Consider the following 23,463-nt stretch of genomic DNA (forward strand, 5'->3'; position numbering starts at 1 on the left):
CCCCCACCGGGAGGCGGAGCAATGCGGGCCCGCCCCCGCGCTCTCTGGCCACTCCCATCTCCCCGTAGCTCCGCCCCTCCCTCTCTGCCCGCGCCCCCTCCCCGTAGCCCCGCCCCCGCCGTCAGCCGTAGCGCGGGCGGTGCCGGAGCGGCGGCCGCCATGGCCCCGGGAGCGGCGGTGCTGCTCCGGGCGCTGCGGTTCCTGCTGCTGCTGGCGGCCGCCGCCCGCCCCGCCGCCGCCTGGGACCTATGGGCGCTGCGCTGCGGCTTCTCGGCGGACTGCGAGTGCGGCTTCGGGCCCGACCTGCGCGGTCAGCGGGGGCGGCGGGGCGGGAAGGGAACGGGGCGCCCCCTGAGGCGAGGACGGGGGCTCCGAGGCCCGGGAGGCGGCAGCCGAGGGGGTCCCGGCCGCGCAGGGTGTCTCCAGGAGACCTTCCCCAGAGCAGAGCGGGGCTGTCGGCCTCCCCGGCCCGCCGAGGGGCAGGAGCGGCGGCGGGGCCGTTGTGCAGCCCGGGCCGGCTGCCTGGGGGGGCCGAGGAGGCAGCCCTCAGACGCGGGACAGCCGCAACGCGCGACAGGAGCTGCTCCAGCCTGCGTTTGGTAAATCTTGATTTGACTTTGCTTCAGGCCTGGAGTGTGACTTGGCCATGAACCTGGTGGGGCAGCCCCTGGTGAGGCAGCAGGTCATGAAGGGAGTGACGGAGTTCCTGGAGAACCAGAATCCGGTGAAACCCCTTGTGATGTCCTTCCATGGCTCGACTGGAACAGGCAAAACCTACGTGAGCTCCATGCTCATCCGATACCTCTTCCAGGGTGGGCTCCAGAGCCCCTACGTTCACCACTTCTCTCCAATAGTGCACTTCCCCCATGCTGAGCAGATAGAGCAGTACAAGGTAAGGTGCGCCTCTTGGCATGATACTACTTGGTTGGGTTTTTTATGGTTATGTCCATCTTGATCCTCAGTACGCACACATTCAGGCTGTATCCTGAAGTGCAGTAGGAATAAAAGCTCTTTGTTTTACCCTCTCAGACAAACACGGCTGAATGAGTGGCTCCACACACTGGCTGAAGAATCCACTAGTAACTGTGATGTACTGTGGCACTCAGTTGTCACTTTCATCTTCCCCACTGCAGTCCTTGCTGATCATGTTCTCATTCTTTATTTACACAGCCCTTTGAACACAGTAACAAAAGAGCTTAGCTTAGATGAAAGGCACTAAAATTCTCCCATTGCTTTCGGGACAACTTGATGCCTGTGAAAACCTGCATATTGCTAGACTTGTAATCCCCTTCTCACAGCCAGCAGCTCTAGACTCTTAGCCACATCACTATGTCTCTTAAAGCTGAGAAAGGGAAGAAATCAAAATGTGAAGGTCAGCTGCCAAACCCTCAGCAGAGTGGGGAATCAGCACACCTTTCTGGGTGTTTGGAGAAGTTATTTGTTGTACTGTGTCCTTAGAAGAAAGACTCTCAGGAAGATAAAACCCATACTGGGTGAAGTGCTTCAATGAAGTTATACACACCCCGGGGCGACGTGAGTGGGTTTGTGCAGGTTGGCGTCTGCACTGAAGTGACTTCAGCCATGGTAAAGAGCCAGAGCTGGGTCAGCGCAGGCACAGGGTTTTGCACCAGGACAGGAGTTGGCAAAAAGCACTCAGTAGCTGGTAAATATGTAGATACACTGTGAAAGAAAAGAATGTGGGGAACTGTAGGAGTCTGAATTCCCAGCTTTAGTTTGCTGCTTCCTTCTTTAAATCTGTAATAAAAGATCTACAGCCGGCTGACAAAGCCGGTAACAGCCACTTGTGTGAAACCCAGAATAAAGGAGGCGCCCCCAGTGCTGCCTCCAGGTAGGTGGTGCTGTGCAGGGACAAGCTGCATTCAGCACCTTCAGCTCCACTTGAGCTCAGGCCTCAGCTTTTGCTCTGGGATAGCTCGAGCCTCCCTCGCTGCCCTCAGTATCTCTCTGCCTTACAGCTTGGTGGGTATTTTTCCTAGGAAAGCTTGAAGCGCTGGATCCAAGGGAACTTGACAAACTGTGGACGGTCGGCCTTTCTCTTTGACGAGATGGACAAGATGCACCCGGGCCTGGTCGACGTGATCATACCATTCCTGGGACCCTCGTGGGTTGTGTATGGGACCAACTACCGCAAAGCGATCTTCATCTTCATAAGGTAAGAGAGGCCCCTCTGCGGCATCACGGGGCCTTCCAGCGCACTGCTTCTCATTTGGGCAGAAGTCATACCTACTTCAGAGCACACACTTGGTCTGCTTTTCCTTCTCCAAGCCTTGAGCCTCTACAGATACCAAGAGACAGTATTTCATTGTGAATAGACAGACCTGGAGACTCTGAAAAAGCTCTCCTGTCCCTGTTATTTGGCTGCCTTTACAGGAGTCATTTTAGGCCAGGCAGCTGGGAGATCCTGGCTTGCACTCATGCAGGCTGGAGGCTGCCAGAGGCCACCTCTGTCCTGCAACACCACTTCCCCAGGTAGACACCAAATAAGCATCTTGTTCTTGTGCAGCAATGCAGGAGGGGAGCAGATCAACGAAATGACGCTGGATCTCTGGCGTGCCCACAAGGACCGGGAGGAGATAAGCCTGCAGGACCTGGAGCTGGCCATCTCCAAAGCCGTGTTTGAAAACCCTCAGAGTGAGTCCGTGGAGCAGAGCCCTTCCTGCAGGGTCAGAGCCCGGCAGAGGGAGCCAGGCCCATTCCAGGCAGGCACTGCCTGCCACCTCCCAGGCAGCCAGAACGGGAGGAGGTGGTTTTGAGGGAAGGCTCCCTGGCAAAGGGAAGTAATAGCCCGGCCTTCCAAGCCAGCAGACCCGTGGCCACATTTAGCAAAGTTCTTTGGAGACAAGGTGTATTCACAGTTTGGGGGTTGGCAAATGGCACAGCATGCTCACTGGAAAGGCACCAAGATGTACTGATCCCCACCACCTTCCCAGTTCTCCTTGCTTTGCCCTTGTCACGGGGAGCAGAGCTTAAATTCTGACTAGTCAGGCTAAATCCCCCCATTCCTGGAGAAAAGTCTAATGCAGGGGAAGCGGGGTGACAACTGATGGGTTCAGATCTCTCATTGTACAAAACTGGAGCAGATCTGTCTTCAGCTGAGTATTTTGGTTTCACACAAAGCAGCTCTTTGAATTCCACAGACTGCAGAGGCTCTCTGAAGGCAAAACCAGTCTTTTCCTTGGCTTTTGCAGGTGGATTCTGGAAATCTGGCATCATTAATGAACATCTCATTGATTTTGTTGTGCCCTTCCTCCCATTGAAGCGCCACCATGTAAAGCAGTGCGTCATCAGCGAACTTGTCCAGCAGGGCCTCGAAGTACGTCCTGATGTTGTCCAGGAGGTTGCTGACAGCATCCCCTACTTCCCAGAAGAAGAGAAAATATTCTCATCAACAGGCTGCAAAACAGTGGCCTCTCGGATCAGTTTTTTCTTGTAGTCACTGGCAAGACCCGTGCTTGGATCCATAGGGGGTATATATGGGGCTGTAAAGCAGCAGAGCCCAGGCCTGGCACGATAAGCAGCAGGAGCTGCATGTTGCCTCTCAGCAGCACAAGTGTTCTCCTGCTGACCTCATTTCTCCAGCACCAAAGAGGCCGCTGCAGGATGCAGCTGTGGGACCAAGTGCAAGGGATGTGATTTTAAAGCACTTTACTGATTTACCCTTGGCCAGGTGAGGGTGGGTATGACCAGCCTGGCGCACCCTCTGAGACGTCTGTGATGACAAGGGGAAGAAGCTAAGAGGGTCTGCAGGGTCAGGGAGGTTTCTCACCCTGTTGGCAGCACCCACCCGCAGCTCTCCCCTCTCCTGGCAGCTATTGATATTCAACGTATGAAGATTCTGAGCCCCCAGAAGAATATTTATTTCCTACAGCATTTTAATAGTTTAAAATCCTCTTAAGCGTGGCTGTGCCTCAGCTCCTTGGTACAATGTGACAGCTCTGGTGCTGACTCCTGCAGTGCTGGCCTGTGAACACCTTCAACATTGCAGCAAAGTTTTCAAGGAAGTTTTAGAGCTTACTTCTTTCCAGCTTCCTTTCACTGTGAATAGGTGCTGGTAGGGACCAGCTTCACCATCAACAAGCATGGGGCTAATGTGGGAGTTGGCAACAACTGATCTGCCGAGAGCCAGGTTCTTCCTACTGTCCTCTTGTCCATCTTTCCTCTAAGGTCCAAAGAATTTTCCTGCAGCGAACCAGGAAAACAACAAAAAAAGACTCCTTGCTTGTTTTACCAGCTACAAAAAAATTTCAGTCCTACCTCCAGGGGAGCCAACGGAGCCACTAGTAGTTTTGAAAATTTCTTTTCTTCAGCGGTGATTTCTACAGCAGGCTGAGAGCTGGTGCTATGAGCTATTGAGCCTCTTGTACATCCTTCTGCTGGTCAGACCTTGCAGGGCTTGGATGGGCCAGCATCCGTGCAGCTTCTGGGGAGTGTCACTTACAACAGGGGACCTGGGGACAACTTAAGATTAGTGCTTCACGCTGCCAAGTATGATGTGCACAGTACCACTGGCCTTTGCCCAGGTTTTAATCTCCTCTCTGCAGCCAGTTATGGGAGAACAGGTCAGAGGAACCAGAATTATTCACTCTCTAGGAACAAACTGCCCAAGGGATGGGTGCAGGGATGCTTCCCAAAACTCCCCAATGCTGCACTCGGGCCCTATGCTGAAATGAGCTGCCAGTGCTTGGGACCATTCCAGCTCCAGAGGCCAGTGATTTTAGACACCACCCCAAACACTGCCTGGGAGCTGGCCCACAGACAGGCCCAAAAATTCTGCCTCTTCCAAAAATGTTCTGCATTTCTAATTTTAAAATAAATTTTTTATTAAATAAGCAGTTGGGGAAGTCTTTTACTTGGATTCCAGACTGCAGCTAGCGTGGAAGGACTTGGAAGATTTGCAGTTGCATGGGAACAGCTGCCTGATGTGATGGGACTTTGGGGATTTAGCAGCACAGAGCTGATGCTTTCCAATTAGGTAACTGGAAACAAGACAGCAGCCTTTTCCCGGGGAGGAGGTGAAACGGCAGTAGCTGGGTCAGACATCCTCTGCAGAGGAGCCAGTGTAGGTCCAGGAAGGCCAGTTGATCTCTCTGCCCTAGAGCACTTTTCCCCCACTGGGGAGCACATCTGGGTCCCAAGGCCACATTTGCAGGGCTAGTGCCAGCCCAGCAGGAGGTGGGAACCACCACACCTCCTTCCCAGGGAGGGTCTTTTTGGGAAGCCTGCCTGGAGGGAGCTGTGGGCTGAGACAAGGTGCTGGGCAGGCTGAGTGGCAGACCAGCTGTTTCTGCAGCAGCTTTTGCTGGCGCTCTGTGCGCTGGCTTGGTGCAAGATCCAAGCCTGCAGACCCTGCTGCCACACCCCAGGCTTGCTCACCTGAGTCAATGTCCCTCCGGCAGCTCCTACTTCTATGTATAGACATCCAGCAACCTGCCGCCACCTTTTAGGTAGACCGCACCTCGCCACCAAGTCCTGCCATCGCTGTTTGTGCAGTGCCACTGCAACCTGTCTCTGCAGAATGCCGTCCCCTGGGCTCAACTCCAGCGCCTGCTGGTAATCCACCAGTGCATAGGCCAGCTCCCCCAGGCGAAGTAGTCTGCAACGAGGCAGCATTGGCATCTTGGTTAAATGAGAGCGGCTGGGGGCTGGCTGTCGCCCCCGGGCTGTGTCTGGAGCTCTCCATGCCAGTGGGAAACACACACGGCACGTGTCCAGCCCACCCCAGCCACAAAGATTTCAGCATCATTAGCCAAAAGCTCTGAGCTCTGCCAGGCAGGAGACGCAGCCCAGTCTGGAAGAGAGCAGCCATTCCCAGCCATGCCCCCAGGACAGGCCATGTGGGGAGGGAGCCAAACCACCAGCAGTAAATCCCAGGTCCTGGTACCTCTCCCAGCTGCTGAAACAGTCCAGGCAGGCACAGCTGTGAACTGGGGTCAGGACCAAGGGAGAGCTACTGCCCATTTCAGTCACCACTCCCTAACGCAGGACCCCAGCACAGGGCCTTCCCCTGCACACACTCAATGCCAAGTGCAGATACTGCTGACACCCCAGCCCTCATGCCGGGAACCACGCTGCAATCCCCAGCCCAGCTGCTTGCCGCCTCTGTTGACATAGAGCCCCTTCTCCCTCCTCCTGTCCCGCAGGGCCTTGCCAAGGAGCATCACAGCCTCATGGAATTGTCCCAAGGCGTAGCAGTGCATGGCACAGTTGTTATAGCTGAGCGCCAGCTGCTGCTGAGCCTCCTGGGCCTCCAGGCCCCACTGGGGCACCCAGCTCCCTCACCCAGGTGAAGTCCCCACAGGCTGCACTGAAGTCCTTGAGCCATCAGAGGAGGGTCATGCCATGACACAGGGCCAGAGACAGGAAAGCTTGGAGGCCAACAGAGCTGACCAGCCATGGTGAGACTCTCATTACCTGAGGGTGAAGAATTTGGTGGCCAAGGGGTTCACTCTCAAGGGCAAAACTGATCTTCAGCAAGGCCCCACGCCCAGCCCTACACAGGGCCTTGGACACCACCTTTGCCTTGGCCTCCTGGCCTCATCTCAGCAGCCTCCACCTCAGGGCCTGAGCAGCTCCGTGCTGCAGCTGCAGCTCCAGGGCCCGTCAGATGTCCTGGTGACACAGGGCCAGCTGTCTGGGGAGGCCAGGTACCCTCCGAGCCTGGCACTTCCCAGCATATCCCCAGCCCCCAGGAGGGAAAGCAGGGCCCCTCAGGGACCGGAGTGGCCATACCTGCCCAAAGCGTTCATAGAAGGAGGCACAGAGCATGCACAGATCAGGGTTCTTCATGTTCTCCTCCAGTTCTCTGTTGAGCATCTGGAGGCACTCTGGGAACTTGTTGAGATCCGCAAGGCACATGGTGCTGCAAGAGGAGACAGGCAAGGCTGGAGGCAGCCCACGGCAGGGCCAGAGGAGCTGGGCAGCCTAGTGCTGCCCTGGCTTTACCTCCTCTGGCAAAACACCCTGTGGGGAGGCTGCAGCGAGGCTGCCTGTGTGAAGGCCTCCAGGGTCTCATAGTAGCGCTCCTGGTTGAGCAGACACTGGCGCTGCAGGTAAGCCCTGTCAGCCTCAGCAGAGGCCAGGGCTGTGGACATGGTGTGGGGAACGGTGGCTACCCTGAAGGGCAAGGGCCAGATGAGCCAGGCAGGGCTGCTCCCATGCAGGCACCAGTGTGAGCACCTTCCTGAAGTTCAGCATGGCCAACTGGAAGTCACAGAACTGGAGGAAGGCCTCTGCCCATACTCATACAGCTCTGGCCACACCACAGACAACCCTCAGCCCATGCTGGCCCAGCCCAGCCCTGCTCAAACTACTCAGGATCAGCCTGGTGAGAGGTTAACAGCAGCCTGAAGCCAGATGCCAGCATGAAAGCCAGCCTTAACTATGCTGCCTCCCTTCTCTGGCTCCCAGCCTGGTGTAGCCCTAGCCCTCTGGGGACCCGCTACCCCCTGTGGATGCAGGTCGATGGCCGCAGGAGAAGTCCAGCCCTTTCTGACAGCTGTGGAGAGGCCGCTCCGGCCGCGGCTCCCCGTAACCCCACGACTCGCCCTGCCTGCGCTCCCCGGTCCCTGCCCCAGCCGCCCCGCTGGGCTGGCCCTTTGCGGGCGGCGGCGGGCGGCGGGAGGCGGGAGGCTGGCGGGGGGGGGGTGCAGTCTGCGGAACCCCGGGGCTTCCCCACGGCAGCTGCAACGCCCCCTGCGTGGGCGGAGCGCGGCCCTCCCCACGCCACCGCCCCGGGCCCGCCCTGTTGACGGCAAGCAAGATGGCGGCGTTGCCCGTAAGCAAGATGGCGGCGGCGGGGCGCTGCCGGGCCGCTAGCGGCAGCGCGGGCGTGACGTCACGGGGGAGGGGAGCAGGCGGTACGATGCTGGCGGCGAGGCTGGCCGGGCGCGCGAGACCGCTCGTCAGCCGGGCGGGGCCGTGCGTCATGGTGGGGCCGGGGGGCGGGACCGGGTTTGAGGGGAGGTGAGGGGGAGCGGGGGTGAATGGGGGGGGGGTGTGTCGGGGCTGTGGGGGAGCGGGGCTGAGGCGAAGAGGGGCTGACGGGGAGAGGGGCTATGGGGAAGAGGGCCTGAGGGGGAGAGGTGCTGAGGGGATCGGGGCTCAGGGGGAGCAGGGTTGAGGGGTGCTGGGGGGAATCAGTCCCGTGGAGGGGCCAGGGGTCTCATGGCGGCCTGGCAGAGCCCTGCTGACACCCGGCGGGCAGGTGGCCGGCCTGGGCAACTATGGGCTGCGGGGGACACGGCACAGCGTGGGCATGGCAGTGCTGGACCGGCTGGCGCGGCAGCTGGCAGTGGCCGAGGGCTGGCGATCGGACAGGAGGTGCTGTGCCGACGTGGCCCTGGCCACGGCCCACGGCCTGGAGCTGTTGCTGCTCAAGCCGCGGAGGCTCATGAACCTCAACGGGCTTAGCATCGCCAGTGCTGGTGAGCGGCTCGGTCACCCCTGGAGCCTGCTGTGGCACCGGGCCCTGTAATGGCCCTGCTGTCCCCATGATGGCTCTGCTGCCCTCCTGTACAGCTCTGCAGGATCAGGGCCTGGTCAGTCTGTCTCCCCCTTATTTCTTGGCTTGTATTTCTGTTTCCAAAGCTGAGATCTACAACCTCCGCCCAGAAGACATTTACCTGGTTCATGACGACCTGGACAAGGCCCTAGGCAAGGTGGCAATCAAGCTAGGAGGCAGTGCAAGGTATGGGGTGGCCCCAGCTGTCTGGTTGTGTGAGCTGGCTTGAAGCCTTGCCATGCCCTTACAGGCACATGGGCCATTCTGGCTCCATCCCACCAGCCTGGTGGTGTTTTCAGCCCCAGCGCCAGCCCTGGGCCTGATCCCAGTTGGAGAAGCAACAGCCAGCTGTTTGGGCGGCCTCCCCGTTCCTGCCCTGGCAGGAAGGGCAGGGAGCCTCCTGGAAGTGACTGTGGGCTGGATCAAGCCCATCGGCTACACCACATGGGCTTTTTATAGCACTCTGCCTGCCCCAGCGCCAGCTCCTGGGTCAGCCTTAAGACATGTAGCCTAGGAAATCTTCCACCGCAGGCCAGGGCAGGGATGGTACCTGGGCCACAGTGCTCGGTCACACACGCACCAGCTGCAGCAAGAGCTGAGACACACAGAACCTGCTGTCCCAGCCCCGCTTCCTCCATCCTCGCCAGCCAGCTGCTCTCAGCCCCAGGGGCTGAATGTTCCAGCAGAGGCAAGGCATGGGGGCTACAGCTCCTGCCTGGGACCACATCCCCAAGTCCCAGCAGCAGAGCCTGCAGAGACCCCAAGACCATACCCAGGGTGGTGGTAGGGGTTGTCTGATACAGACTAATGTTGGTTTTCTCCTTCTCTCCCAAGGGGACACAACGGGGTCCGATCCTGCATCAGTGCTCTGCACTCCAATGTGAGTGGGTCTTGATGGAAGTGGGTCTCAATCCTGCCCCCACCTCAGTACATGGCTTGTCATCCCCCCACTCTCATTCTTCTGACTCCCCTCAGACAAGCCCCTGCTCCCTTTCCTCCCCTCACTTTTCTCCTTCCCCTCCTTCCCTCTGCTTCGCCAAGGGCTGATGTCAGTTTGGCCGCCGTGGAGGACATGGAAACAATTAGCTTGAGCAGCTCTGCCAGGCCTGGCAGGAGCCTGGGATCTCAGCACAGCCCAGCAAAAGCCTATTCCAAAATCATGTTTCTTGGAGCAAGCACTTAAAACGACCTGGAAAACATGAGGGCCTTCTCCCTCGCTGCCCAGCCCCACTTACAGCCCTGTCCCCTTGTCCCAGCTCTGTCTCAGCCAGGCCCTTGAGATGAAGCTCCTTCAGCTTTCTTTCTTCCTCCCCAGGAGATGCCCCGGGTCAGGGTTGGCATCGGGCGGCCAGAGGGTGAAGTGACAGTGTCCAGCTACGTCCTGGCTCCGTTCAGCACCGGGGAGCAGGAGAGGCTGGAGCAGGTCCTGGCCCAGGCAGTGGCCTGCCTGCTGGAGCATGTTCTGCAGAGGAGAGTGCCCATGGGGGAGCCGGGTGACAGGGGCTGATGCAAATCCCTGGGGACCCACATGGCCGATGGACAGAGCACTGCGGACGCTGCAGCGTGACGGTGGTGCGGAGCAGAGCTGGACCTGCGAGGCAGCCTGGCCACGTGCTGGGGCAGCCCCAGTCTGTCCCCACACAGGTATGAGCAGCTTGTGTCCCACTCAAACCTCTGCAGTGGCTTTGTACAGCAGTTTGGCACAGAAATTAAATAAACCCTCTCCTCTGTGTCACCTGTCGAACCCCAACTGTCCCTGGCTCTCTGTGGCTCAAATCCATGTTCCCACCCCTGTTCCACCAGCTCACACTGGAAAGAAGCTTCCAGTGGGAAGGTGGGGAGCAACAGGAGCGACTTCTGCAGGATCCAAAACCACTTTGGCTTCTTGAGAACCTGTGGAAAGCACCAGTTACCTGGAATCTCATAGCTCAGCAGCACACGAAGCTGCTCCTGCTGAGCTGCAGCAAGTTTCAGGGCTGGCCTCATAGTTTTTGAATTAGGTAGTTTTTCAGCTGAACACTGGAGCTTCCAACAGCTGGAGGAGTTCTGGCTCCTCCTCGCAGACCCATTAGAGGTCTCATGGTGGAGAGGGCAACCGAGAAGCGGGGTCTCCCCACCACTGCAGCTTCCCAAAGCCCTGGTCTCTGCCAGCACATCCCATCCAGCTGCACACCCTGCGAGCGCGGCTGCAGCGAGAGCCCCAGCGCGGGCAGCAACTCGCCCGCATCCCAGTGGGCGCCAGAACAAGCACCAGGACCCTTGCTGGGTCACACATACCGCAGCGCTGCTGCTGCTTCCTTCCTCCACTCCAGCTGGCACCAGTCCTCTCAGCTCCCAGCTTCTCCCGTAGCATTGAGGCTACCTGTGACCAGGGGACAGGCAGAAAAGCAAAGGTGTCCCCAACCTTCCCATCACCTCTCCACCCTGCTCTGTTGCCCGTGCCTGTACTGGCTGGGACCCTGAGATTGTGGACCATGCACTCAGTCATCTCCTACTCCCTGTTCTCCAGTAGATCCACGTGGATCTTCAGGTCCCATGTGATCTCCTGGAGCTCGTTGTTTTCCTTCAGGAGGTCCCTGCTGTAGCTGTTCAACCTGCCCCGAATGATGCTGTCCTGAACCATTTGGTGGCCTCAGACATCCCGCTGTGGGTCTCGGCTACCGAGGCTTCTACCCACTGCTCCATCGCCTTCATCAAGCTGTGGGGAGAAGAGGGGCACAGCCCCCAGACCCTGGGTGAAGGCAGCAACACACCATCCTGGGGCTAACCCCAGCAGCTGCTCCAGGGCCAAAAGGGGCAGGCAGCTGCCAGGCAGGGGTGGAAAGAGGCAGCAGCTCTGGGGAGCTCACATCTCCCCAGCTCACCCGGACTAGGGCTAGTTGCAATGTTTTTAAAGAAATTTCTCCCCCACCCCAGAAAACCCTCAATTTTCAACCGAATGTCACCCTGCTGAGGAGCTGAGGTTTAGCACCAAACAAGCCTGGGCTCTTGGAAAGCAAACACCCTCCTCCAGAGCTGGCCGCAAAGGTGACAGATGCCGGAGCGCAGCAGGACTCGGCTGCACATCTCGGTGCTCAAGCTGGTGTTGGGTTTTCAGTCCCAAGGCCACAGCTAGTGTCAACGAGGGAAATCGTTTCCATCAGCATTCCCAGGGGACAGCTGAGCTCCACAGAAATGCCACCCACCTTTTCACCCCTGGACTCCAGGGGAGAGCTCCAGTCCCTGCCTCCCACCCCACCTTCCTCCCTCCCTTTCTCCATTACAGATTTCATTCCCAAAGCAATCCCCAGCCAGGGGAACTGCCAGACCCTCACACTGCAGCTCCAAGATGCCCTGGCGGGGTATGCCCTGGGGACATTACGTGGGGCAATGGCACCCAGCACAGCCAGCACCTGGTACGTCAGCTCAAACACAGTCTGCTTTAATCCTCCGTGGGCTTCAGCCCAGACACGGCACAGGTGAGGGACAAGCCCGGTCAGCAGCAGGATGCCACATGTGCCACTGCAGGAGCCAGCCCCCAGCTTGAAAAACACTCCCCAGAGTCCAAGCTGGAGGGAGATGGCAGAGTTGGCATCACTCAAGGCAGTCCTGGAGATGTGTCCTCAGCAGAAACAGAGCACAGCGCTCCCCCCGTCCCTCCACCTGGCAGGGAAAGGGCTCTCCAGGAGCCCTGGGGCAAATCCTGCCCTGGGTGGATTTGCCACATGTAGACTGGAAGGACCCCAGGGGGAATCTGTCCGGGGCAGCTGCATCTCTCAAGTGTGAGTGGGCAGGGTCAGCCACCGGCCGGCGGTGCTCCCGGATGGGTCACAAGCCCTCGGCCCTAGGAGGCAAGGATGCAAACGTTAGCAGTCAAGGCAGGAGCAGCCCCGACACATTCACGCTTGCAGTAGAGGCAGTGGGAAGATTGTTTTCCAGCCGCCCCCGGTCTGGCTGCTCCCAGGGAGGCTCTGCTGCCAGCACAAGCAACCTCAGACAGGGAAAGTCTGACCCGATGTTAACTGTGGCGGTGCTGTATTGGGGCCAAGCGAGTGCAGGTGCTCGCCTGCCTACACAGCCACCCCGCGCAGACACAGCCCCAGGGAGACCTGCTTTTGCAGGGGAGCAAGCAGCACCAGGGTGAAACAGTCCCCTGCGTTATGGCCCCAGCACTCTCCAAACTAGGGTGATTTTTGCAGGAGGCCAAGGACCATTGTTCCTTCCTTGCTCAAGAGGCTGGGGAGCAGCACAGACTCAGGTAGCAGCATGACACAGTCCCCTAGTCCCCACCAGCCCAGTGCAGCCCCACGTGGGACATCTGCACCCCCACCCCCTTCCCTGCCTGAAAAAGAAGGTCTTCTCTCTGTTTCACAATGCTTTGAGTCTGATGGGGAGAGCTGTTGCCACATGGCAAAAAGAAACTAGGCAGCCGGGACACATCCACACATGGTGCTCGCAGAGAGATGCTTCCCAGCTGCTCTGTCCCCTGTCTCTAGCACCACGTGCCCAGGTCCCACAGCCTCACTCACCATCAGAGCTCGTCATGGGCGGTGGAGCGGAGGTGGCCGGCACCACCCCGTGAGTCTCTCAGGGTCTTCTGCGAGCCAGCCCAGTCCGTCTTCTTGGCATCGTCATCCCAGATGGTGGAGGTCTCAGTGTCACTCAGCCAGTTGCTGTCCCCAGCGTAGTGGGTGGGATGAACCAGGAGGGGGTGAGCTGAAAACACCAGCAGGTCCCGGGGGGCGAAGTGCCGCTTGTAATCCTCGCTGGGGAAAGCGGAGCAAACCCGAGAGGAGAAATTGGCTTACAGCACATGGCCCAGTGAAGAAAAAAGGGCTGGAAAAACTGTACCGACCACCCAGGAAAGGCACCGTGTAGGGCAGGTGATGGGGAGAGACACGGGGTACCAGGGAGGGGGAAGGCAGCCAAGCTGGGGGCGTGCTGGCTGCGGAGCCTGGCTGGGGAAGGATGGCAGAGGGGATGGGACCCATCTCTCCCCACCAGCCTCGGTGGCACGGGGCCAGCCCTGGCACAGAGGGGTCTCCGGCACAGTATCCCACCAGCCTGGCCACAGGCCAGGGCTGTCTGGTGCCATCATCCCAGCGAGCATGGGACAGCCAGCTCCTCCTGGTTCACATCCAGAGCACTAATCCACACCTCCATCAGTCTCCATCCTCCCTTTTACACATCTAATCCCTCTGTTTCACCATCCTGCTCACTGGCTTTCCCATACCCCTTTCTCCCAGGACACCTGGCCACTGGCACTCACCCACCCCCCCTAAATTGCCTCCCCCTCCCCAGACACAGCCTTGGCGCTGACCCCTGCCTGGGAATAGGGGCATGTAGGCACCCCAAGATGGGTCTGAGACCCACAACCAGGGGCGGGAGACCACACAGCCTACCAGTGCTGGGGTACAGGGGGCTGCTCCCCGCTAGCCATGGGGCCAAGACCGCCATGCAGGGCCAGCACCAAGCCCCGGCTCCATCCCCATCACCGTCCCCCCACCCTGCGCTGGCAGAGGGCCATTTTCCAGCAGCCAGCAGCCAGGCAGCGGCCAAGGGGGGAATGAGCTCATGCTACATGTTTTCCTCCAGCATGAGTAACACCGGGGAGTGGGGGAACAGGGTAGGATGGTGACAGCAGAGAAGAAACACATGTCCCCTCACTGGCAGAGCCATGCTGCTCCACCAGCGCCCGTCCTGCACCCCCAGCTCCTTACTTGGGGTGCTTGTCGTACATGATGGGCAGGAACTCATCCACTGGCAGCATTTTGGAGAGGGGCTCCGCAGCCAGCAGCTTCTGCGCCCCACGGCGGGAGATGGCATAGGCCAGCGTCCAGTATGAGTACCCGGCTACCACCAGGTTTTGCACACCCTCCACAGGCACCTCGTCCTCCACGTTCACCTGCTTCCTCCCCAGGTAGCTGTAGGGTGGCCAGCAAGCCGTAAGACCAAGCCCTGGGGACCCCCCACCCCACATCCCTCCCAACCCCAGCACCTACATGAGGTCCCATTCCTGCTGTGCCCCCTCCAGCTCCTCCATCAGCCGCTGCAGCCGTGCTGGGAAGGCAGCCTCAAAGCGCACATCGTCCTCGAAGACCACCGACTGCTCCAGCCCCCGGGACACAATCTGCAGGGAGGGGCCAGAGGTTTAAACCCATCCCAGCACGACGCTGGGCCATGCTGGGTCCGCTCACCCTGCAGGACACCCCTCTCCCCAGGTCCTCCAGAGACCTGGTGATGCTCACAGGGTCCCTGTCCCGTGCTGGTGGCCCTTAGGGACCCCATGACCCCCAGAGTCCCATACCTCCTTCCAGATGTTGTAGTGGCTGAGGAAGCAGCCGACCTCGCCCTTGGTGAGTGTGCGGCCGGAGTAGGGGTCATAGTACCCAGGGAGGAGATCCACCCCCAGCACCTTGATGTCGCTGCTGTTGAGGGTGCTGCAAGGCAAGGGGCTGCATGCGTGAAGCATCCCCTGCAGCCATCCCCCTGTCCCCTCCCCAGCATGACAGGGTGGGCTGGCAGAGCAGGGACATGTCCCCTCCCATGGTCACCTCCCATCCACAGCATCCACCACTCGCGGGGCGATCTCCAGCTCCTGCAGGGACGCCAGCATCCGCTGGCGCCGGTCCGGTCTCCGCACCAGGTTGATGAGGAAGACCTGGGAGGAAGGGGAGAGCCCTGCCAATGGGCCATGTTGTCATGGGGGGGGACACAGCCTGCCTGGCCATGGCAGGATGGGTGACAGGGGGTTCAGCCAAAGCCTGTGGCGGGCTTTGCCATGGATGGATGCAGTCAGAGGAACAGCCAGGGGGACATGGCGGAGCCCACTGGGCACTTACCTCATCAAAGCCCATTTTTGTGAGTGGCTTGGGGAGGAGGGAAATGTGCCTGGAGCGCTGCATGGGGGGGCCATCCACTGCAGAGAGAGGGGACACCCGTTTGGTGAAGCCCAGACCCCACTGGCTGGTACCAGAGCCAACAGCCCCGCCCTGGGGACCAGCACTAGGTCCCCATCAGTCCTGGGGCAGGGGACACCTCTGGGACCCCACCATCCATGCTCACCCATGGCCTCCAGCGTGAGATGCACAAAGTTGACGCGTTCATCCTCCAGCGTCTGATGAGCCTTCACAGGGACATTGATGTAGCCAAAGCGCTGCTGGTTGCACACATAGACCTCTGCACCTGCCAGGTGGGACGGGTGAGCACCATGGCCTCCCCCCCAGACCCCCTGGCCCCCCAAACCCCGGCCCCTCCAGCCCTCACCAGCCGCTTGGCAGGAGTAGGCAAAAACAATTATATCGTCGAAGGCCCAGGTGTAGTTGGGGTGAGGTGGGTAGAAAGCCAACCGTGATGTCTCCTCCTTCCGCAGGTCAATCAGGAAGGTGGCATAGACCATAGGGACAGCAAAGCAGCCCACCCGCTGCCGGTTCTTGGTGGGGAAGTAGTCGGCCGTCCGCCGGTAGTACCCCTGCAGCACACCGGCATGATGCCTCTGTGATGGGGGTGCTCTTCCCCAATGGGGGGCCCCTTCCCTGGAGCTTTCCAAGGACGTACCTGGGGTGTGATGCCACACCAGAAGTTGGAGTAGAAGGTCTGTGAGTCCAGCATGGGGGCCACCACTGACTTGTTCTGCGCCATGAGAAACTTGAGGGTCTGGTTGTTGGTCAGGATGCTGTCAGTGTCCACAAACTGGGGGGACAACACAGGTCCTGGAGGTGTGGGGACACCCTCCTCGGCCCCCACCCTGCTACACCCCATGACCCTTACCAAGATGTAGTCTGCCCGCTGCTCCCGGGCATAGGTGAGAGCCTCCTGCTTCAGCCTCATCAGGTTTTCGTAGCGTTTGTTGCTCCAGTGCTTGGGCCCAAGCTCGTCATCATAGGAGCTGGGTGGGGGGGAGGCAGGGGTTAACCCTGCTCACTGGGAACGCACAAACTTGGTGCACAATGCTGTGTGCCAGCCGGCTGAGTCAGCCCAGCTCTGCCTCCCCGCCAGCTCCTCCTGGCAGAATCCCCAGATGGGGAGTGGGGTGCTGCTCCGGGAGCCCCTCGCAGCCCACCCCCACCCCCCAGTAACCCCACGCCTCACCTGGGCTCCTCCTGCATCTTCCAGGCCACTGAGTGATAGTCCTTCCCCACCGCACCCAGCCACTCCCGCAGCATAGCGGTCGTGTTGTCCAAGTTGTGGTCCGTCGCACACCTGGGGTGAAGGGATGTCACCCTCTGGGGGTCCTCCGCAAGGGACAACCATGGAACCACGGCCCCCTCCCCACACTAGAAACACTGCTGGGGCCAAGAGGCTGAGCCAGTGACAGACTCACTTGGGAAAGTAACATGTAATTTGAAGGCATGAGGCTGCGCTGGCAGGAGCAGGAATGTGAGGGGTATTTCTTTCCCGGTGCCGCCACCAGCCAGGCTGTCCCATGGCTCTCACCCTGTCCCTGCAGCCTGGTGGCAGACCTGGCCATGCTCACCCCATCCCAACCCTGTGACTGCCCACCATGAACAGCATCAGAGCACAGCGGCTTCGTGCCCCCCACCCGTGCACCTTGCTGCTCCCCATAGCACCCCTGCGCACCCTGCTGCACCCCGCAGCTCTGGCAGACAGAGGAAAGGCCCCGACAGGCAGCAAAAATTCTACTCCCCAAACCTCCCCTTCCCAGGCACAGCCGGTGTCCCCAGCTCTCCCACCCGACCTTGCAACGATGTTCACAGGGACCGCAGCACAGACGGGGCTGAGCCCCACATTGCACTGGGGCAACCCCCAAGTCTTCACAGTCCCCAGAACCCTCGACCTGTCAAAGAGCTGCCCCGGTGTCACAGGGAGCCCCTGGGACAGAGGGGACAAGGCAGGACCTGTGCCCCCCCAGCTCCCACCTCCGCAGGCAGCTGCTCTTGAAACACCCCACAGGGTCCTGCGGCCGGGGGCTCCTGGGGGCTGCAGCAGGCGAAGGCGAGGACCCTCCACTCTGCTGCTGCCAGCAGCTGCCCTCTGCCTCAGCACAGCTGCCCTGCCAGCCCCCCCCCCCACCAGTCCCCACCTCGGCCCCCCTGCAAAAGCAGCTGCTGAAAAGTTTCCGACAAGCTCAGGCGAGAGACGGTGGCGGTGAAGGAGCAAGGAAGAAAACCGTTGGGGGGGGACTCCTCTCCCAACCACCCCCCTCAGCATGGTAAAAGGGTGTTTGGGGGATGTCTTTGGGCAAGGGGGAGCTGGGGCCGAGCCCAGCAGGGAGGGGGGAAGCAGCGTCTGTCCCTGATGATGCAGAGTCCCCCCAAGCCCAGGGCTCCCCTCCCTTGCCAGCCTCAAATCTTCAGGAGAGGAAAGGTGGGGGACCTGCCCCCTCACTGGGGGGGCAGTGCCCAGCCCCTCCCAGGTCCCTGCTGGGTCCCACATCCAGGGCAGAGCCACCCCCCACCCTTTGGAGCTGGGGGGGCTGTTAGCACCAGGATCCCTGTTCCTCCCCGGGGTCCCAACCCACCCAGGGTCCCCATTCCCCTCCCCCAGGCCCTCATTCCCCCAGACCTCTGTTCCTTCCAACCAGACCCCCATTACTCCAGGATCACCCCGAATCCCCAGTGCCCCCACTCTCCCCAGCTCCCCATTTTCCGCTCCGCATCGTCCTTTGGGTCCCTACGACCCCCGTTCCCCACCCCGCCCAGCATCCCAGTTCCCTCGGAGCTCCCCGTTACCCCCGGGTCCCTGCGACCCCAGCATCCCGGTTCCCCCCGGGGTCCCCACTCCCCCACAGCCCCCTCCTCCCCGCGGATCCCTGCTACTCCTCGCACCCCGGGGTCCCGGTTCTCCCCAGGGTCCCCGCTCCCCCCGGGGGTCCCCTCACCACAGGGCGATGCTCCCAGCGGGATAATCCATGCGCTCCAGGGCGCCCAGGCAGTGCGGCAGCGAGTGCTGCGCGTTACGGGCCAGGAGGGCGAGCACCACCCGCGGCGGGGCCGGGCCGGGCCCGGTGCCGGTGCCGGTACCGGTGCCCAGCAGCAGGAGCAGGGCGCAGAGCAGCCCCGCGGCGCCCATGGCGGCGGCGGCGGCGGGCGGGGAAGGGGCGGGCTGAGACCCGCAGCGCTCAGCGCACCCCCGCCCCCGGCCCGGCCCCGCCGCCGCTGCGAGTCCCGGGGGCGGGTTTGGGTTGGGTTTCTTTAAAATAAAGTCGATATCGGTAAACAGCCCCGCACAGCCCACGGCTAGGGGGCGGGGGGGGGGGGGGGGGTGGGCGGCGGCCAGAAGCCGGGGTTCACCCCCGATACCCCCGCCCCGAGGCCCGCGGTCCCCGAGGATGCTCCTGGGCATCTCCGTGTGCCCCCTGACAGCTCGGGGTCAGATCCCCGTGGTGCTCGGCATGGCGTGGGTGACCGGTGGGGAAGCGGATGGGTGGGCAAGAGGATGTGGGGTCTCATAGCTGGGGAGGGATCGTGGCCAGGGGAGCTGGTGGCCATGGGGGATCATGGCCAGGGGGGCCGGTGGCCAGGGTGAGTTGTGGCTGCGTGGGTGGGGCCAATGGCTCTCCCCCATTACAGGCCAAGGCAGCCCACCCCACCAAGCCACGTCCCACCCAGGTTGCCCACTATGGCTGATCATTTGCAGCCCCCCAGGCGAGTATGCAACGTGTCCGAGCCACAGGCAGCACCAGGGCCTTTGGATGTTTCACCAAAACCACTGGTTAACCACCCAATCCATAAATAAGGCCGTCAGCTCCCGGAGGAAGCGCAGGCTGGGAGAAGGCCACCTCCTGGGGAGCAACTACTCCACGCACCCCACCAGCGGTGCCAGGCACCCCTCGCTCCGGTGGCACCGGAGCCCTGGCAAGGGGCCATGGCCATGCGGGGCCAAACCTGCACCCACCCGAGGCGGGGCGAGGGCCTGGTCAGGCGGCTGCTTTCACTGGCTCCCCTCATCCCCCTACTCCTGGGGGACCTCCGGGAGGGTTCTGGCTGGGTGCCCACGGGGGTCGGGGGGATGAACAATCAATCCAGCAGCGCCTGAAAGAAGCCACGGGGGGGCGGGGGGAGAAGACACGGGGAGCTCCTGCGGCCGGCTGTAAGGAGAGAGAAACGGTTTACAGCCCGAGCTCGGACAAATATTTTGGGAGGGGCTCCGTGCCAGCGCAGCTGGGTGCTCCCGGCGATGCAGAGGACCTGCGGGAGGGGGCAGAACCCCAGGAGCCGAGCACAGCTGGACCCCACCCGTGTGCGCGCACCCCCCCGGGAGGGCTGGGCGGGGGGGCAGCCCCTCTCCCCTCTCCCCTCTCCCCTCTCCCCTCTCCCCTCTCCCCTCTCCCCTCTCCCCTCTCCCCTCCGCAGGAGCCCCCGAGCGCGGCCCCGCGGCCCGCGAACGGATTAAGCTGGACGAAGGGCCGCAGGGAGGCGGGAATGCCCGCGGAGCCCACGGCTGGCGCCGTCCCGCGGGGACACCCACCCGCCGGCACCGCCCCCCCCCCCGCAGCCCGGCCCCGGGCTCGGCCGCTGCTGCCACCTCCCGGCCCCGCGGCACGGCACGGCCGGGAGCCGCCGGGTACGGGCACTCAGTGGGGAGTTGGGGCTGCAGAGCCGGATCTGATCCCTGGGTCCCCACATCCCTCCATCCCTGCCCTCCTTCATCCCTCCATCCCTTCCCCCCTCCATCCCTCCATCCCTTCCTTTATTGATTCCTGCATCCCTTCCCTACATCCCTGCATCCCTTCCCTACATCCCTGCATCCCTTCCCTTCTTCATTCCTGCACCCCTTCCATGCACCCCTGCATCCCATCCCTGCATCCCTTCCCCCCTACATCCCTATGTCTCCACATCCCTGCATCCTCTCCTGGGGGTCACAGGCAGCCCCGTCCTGCCCTCAGCACCTGGGAAGCACAGAAAGGGATTTCAGTGCCGAAGATAACTGGATTTTGAGAGGCCTGGATCCCAGACAGGCCAAGCAGGACAGTTCCCAGCCTACAGACTGGGATGAAACCCTGCAGAGCCCCAACACCCCGCACCCCGACTGGGGCTGGGGGGCCAGAGCCTGGCGGTGCCTTGGCCTGGGCTGGGGCCAGCCCTGGATGCTGCTCTGTGAGCAAGAGTAATGCCTGGCCACTGCTAGCAATTTTTTCCCAGCGCCCTCCCCACCATGTGCTCAGCCCCCGCTGTCCCCTGCCCCAGGGACGTGGCATCCCTGGCTGCATGGTTCGGCCACCCACGCACAGACACAACCCCGCCACTCTGGCCACAGCCCAGACTGACTCTCCCTGGCCGTGGGCTTGGGGACTGGAGAGAGAGGGGCTGCCCTGCCCGTGGCTCCACCACCCCAGGTGCAGGCAGAGGAAGGGGGTGCCGTCACTGTGCCCTGATGTGGGGAAACTGAGGCACGGGCCAATGCAACGTGCAGCACACAGATGAGCTGGGACTGGCAGAGGGATGAAGCATCCTGCACCTGCCCTGCAAGATCAGCTGAGGTCAGAATTATCCATGTCTTTGCAGCCAGGTTTGCAGCATGCCTTCTCCCCGCAGCCCAGCTGCTGCAGGGCTCACAACAGACCCTTGGAGCTGTGGGCCAGGCAACACCTTACAAGCAGCTATGGCCATGCCATGATAAAAAAAAAAAACCTACAAGCGAGCTTGGGGAGAAGAGGGAAATGGAGATTACCTGCCAGGGTACCCACCATGTGGTCCTCAGGGTGACAACCCACCTGGCTCCACACTGCAGCTCGGCACCTCCATCCCCGCCACTCTGCTAGCACAGGGTTGTGATAGACCCTGCACCCCAGGAGCAGGACAGGCAGGTGCGGTGGTAGGTCTTCCCAGGGCTCAGGGCATGCCCACACAACTGAGGGCATCCCCATGGAGCTCAGGCCATCCCCATGGCTCCACACATCCATGGCAGTACCTGTAATGCAGAGCCAATGTCAGGCCTGAAAGCATCCTGCCTGGAAAAGTGCCTTCCCATCCTCATGCTGCTGGAAAGGCAGCAGTGCTGTGCAACACTTCCAGCAGCCTGGTTTCTTTTTTTTTTTTTTAACAGGAAAAAGTTGCTTTTCAACCCAGGGTTGAGGCTTTTAGCCACCTCCCGCCTCTCTCCACCCCTCCTTGAAATATTCTAGGATTTTCAGCAAAGTCTTTGAAAACTCCAGGTTCCTCAAATGGCACATCTTTCTGCCTTAAATGGCTCAGGTTTGATTGCAGAATGCAAACATATAAAGAGATATATATGCATCTACATAAATGCAGAGATTACGTGTGCATGTGCATGACCAGGGGGTTGGTACAAGTCCCCCAGCTACCAAAAAATTTTTTTACACTTATTTCACAAGAAAAAGCACCTCAGGGGCCCAGCAGGCTGGCCAGGTCCATGGTGCCCCTGGGTATCCCTAGGTGCCCCCAGGTATTCCTAGGTGCCCCCAAGGGTCCCTGCTCCCATGCTGTGATGCTGCCTGAGGGACAATGTCCCCTCCAGATCACTGCCCACTTGTCCAGCCTCACAACCCCAGCCTGTTTCACAGGTGGGAAACTGAGGCATGGATCCTGCACAGCCTCCCAGCAGCTGCCTGGCCAGTGGGGACCCTGGACCCAAGGGAGTGCCTGTGACCCAGCCATGCTCCCTGCCCCGCCAGCCCCTCATTCCGAGCAGCTCCAGCTGTTCCAGCTGTTTTCACCACCCTCCAGCCGTTGGGTAGCTCAGGAGGCCAGCATTCCCCTCCCAACTGAGTTTTCCTTCCAGGTCTCTGCTAAACCCATCGCATCTGAGGGCGCCACTCTGCTTTCCTCCTCAGCAGGCAAAAACAATGGATCTTCCCACCCAGAAAAATCCAGGGGGATTTTGGCCATCCTGGGGAGGATTTTGGCCACCCGGGGGGATTTTGGCCCACCCAAGAGGTGCTCTGCCAGAGGAGCTGGAGGCAGGCAGGAGCAGCATCCCCATCCTGGCTGGTGAAGACGGGGAAATCCATGCCACTGTAAATGGGGCAGAGACGCATCGCTGGCCCCGGTGCCTGCTGGGCTGCATCCACACACACCTCAGCCTGTTGGGAGACAGCCTGGGGTGTTCCTGGTGGGCTGTGAAAATCAGCAAGAGAGAGGCCTCCCCCAAGGCCTCACTTTGTGCCCTACTGGGCACAGGGAGCCAGGGGCCGTGTGGGATGCTCTGCTCCACCTGCAAGGCACCACCACACTTGGAGCCATGTTTGAGCCATGTGGGCACTTCCCTCCCAGGTGGCGCAGCCAGCTCAGCCCCCAAAATGGTCCCCTTCCTCCCCAGGCTGGACCACGTCTGCCAGCAGTGCCCAGGGCCAGCATCCCCTGGCCCTGGGTGTCAAAGGGGACCCCAGGCACCCATCTGCCCTGGAAGCTGGCAGAGGGACACCTCCTTCAGCAAAGGGAAACTGAGGCAGGTGGCAAATCCCAGGCTGCCCCGTCCCCACTGGGCAGGGAGAGGCTGCACACCCTGCTGGGTCTTCACCCCAGCGGCAACGGGGAGCTGCTCTCTGTTCCCCCACTGCACCCTCTCAGAGGGATGGCAACAGGGGGGGTACCCGATGGGATGGGTACCCCCCCTCTGACGCACTGACCCGTGTGCTCCCATCCCCTCTGTCCACTCTGTCCCCTCCCTCCTCTCCCCCTGAGCGGGGCTGGCGGCTGGGTCCCTGTCCCAACCCAGGGCAGCTGTGACCGAAAACAAAGCTGTCCCCTTCGGCACAATACCCTTCTGTCCCCCCCCAGATGCTGACCGCTGGGGTGGGCAGTGGCCGGGCTGGAGGCGTCAAGGGGCCGTGCCAGGCCCCCGCTGGCAGGGGACAATGTTGGCAGTGATGGAGAGTAGGTATTTCAAAAGGTTTTGTTTTCGGGTTGACCCGCCGAGCCGGCGTGACCCTGCAGCCCCCCACCCAGCCCTGCTCCTCCGTCCCAATAGAAACCGGCCACATTCCTGACCTCGGGGGGGGGGGAGTTTCAAACCTCCCTAGGAAGGAGACAATGGGGGTG

At 61.0% G+C, this 23,463-nt stretch overlaps 3 protein-coding genes across 7 annotated transcripts; 2 read left to right on the forward strand and 1 right to left on the reverse strand.

Moving 5' to 3' along the window:
• Positions 1 to 107: 107 nt before the first annotated feature.
• TOR2A (torsin family 2 member A) lies at positions 108 to 4,850 on the forward strand. Of its 2 annotated transcripts, none has more exons than XM_075111880.1 (5): positions 108 to 310; positions 627 to 892; positions 1,998 to 2,173; positions 2,525 to 2,652; positions 3,210 to 4,850. In XM_075111880.1, exons 1-5 carry the CDS (start codon positions 160 to 162, stop codon positions 3,452 to 3,454), a joined length of 966 nt encoding a protein of 321 aa, XP_074967981.1. In that variant the 5' UTR covers positions 108 to 159; the 3' UTR covers positions 3,455 to 4,850. The 2 variants fall into 2 exon arrangements, with proteins under 2 accessions (XP_074967981.1, XP_074967982.1); XM_075111881.1 differs by having other exon boundaries at positions 134 to 284.
• A 2,916-nt stretch (positions 4,851 to 7,766) lies between these two features.
• Positions 7,767 to 10,265, forward strand: PTRH1 (peptidyl-tRNA hydrolase 1 homolog). 2 transcript variants are annotated; one of them, XM_075111887.1, is made up of 5 exons: positions 7,767 to 7,948; positions 8,225 to 8,444; positions 8,608 to 8,707; positions 9,356 to 9,401; positions 9,837 to 10,265. In XM_075111887.1, exons 1-5 carry the CDS (start codon positions 7,781 to 7,783, stop codon positions 10,026 to 10,028), a joined length of 726 nt encoding a protein of 241 aa, XP_074967988.1. In that variant the 5' UTR covers positions 7,767 to 7,780; the 3' UTR covers positions 10,029 to 10,265. The 2 variants fall into 2 exon arrangements, with proteins under 2 accessions (XP_074967988.1, XP_074967987.1); XM_075111886.1 differs by having other exon boundaries at positions 7,767 to 7,938; positions 8,200 to 8,444.
• A 1,661-nt stretch (positions 10,266 to 11,926) lies between these two features.
• On the reverse strand, positions 11,927 to 18,856 carry CERCAM (cerebral endothelial cell adhesion molecule). 3 transcript variants are annotated; one of them, XM_075111885.1, is made up of 14 exons: positions 17,380 to 17,490; positions 17,199 to 17,308; positions 16,592 to 16,702; positions 16,271 to 16,388; positions 16,058 to 16,192; positions 15,767 to 15,971; positions 15,566 to 15,685; positions 15,343 to 15,419; positions 15,055 to 15,161; positions 14,808 to 14,940; positions 14,503 to 14,630; positions 14,221 to 14,424; positions 13,030 to 13,266; positions 11,927 to 12,344 (listed from the first exon to the last, which is right to left on the reverse strand). In XM_075111885.1, exons 3-13 carry the CDS (start codon positions 16,663 to 16,665, stop codon positions 13,032 to 13,034), a joined length of 1,536 nt encoding a protein of 511 aa, XP_074967986.1. In that variant the 5' UTR covers positions 16,666 to 16,702; positions 17,199 to 17,308; positions 17,380 to 17,490; the 3' UTR covers positions 11,927 to 12,344; positions 13,030 to 13,031. The 3 variants fall into 3 exon arrangements, with proteins under 3 accessions (XP_074967986.1, XP_074967983.1, XP_074967985.1); XM_075111882.1 differs by lacking the exons at positions 17,199 to 17,308; positions 17,380 to 17,490 and adding an exon at positions 18,342 to 18,856 and having other exon boundaries at positions 15,566 to 15,679; XM_075111884.1 differs by lacking the exons at positions 17,199 to 17,308; positions 17,380 to 17,490 and adding an exon at positions 18,342 to 18,572.
• Positions 18,857 to 23,463: the final 4,607 nt, after the last annotated feature.

The sequence above is a fragment of the Phalacrocorax aristotelis genome, chromosome 17 (assembly GCF_949628215.1).
Source record: "Phalacrocorax aristotelis chromosome 17, bGulAri2.1, whole genome shotgun sequence".
Taxonomy (NCBI): Eukaryota; Metazoa; Chordata; class Aves; order Suliformes; family Phalacrocoracidae; genus Phalacrocorax; species Phalacrocorax aristotelis.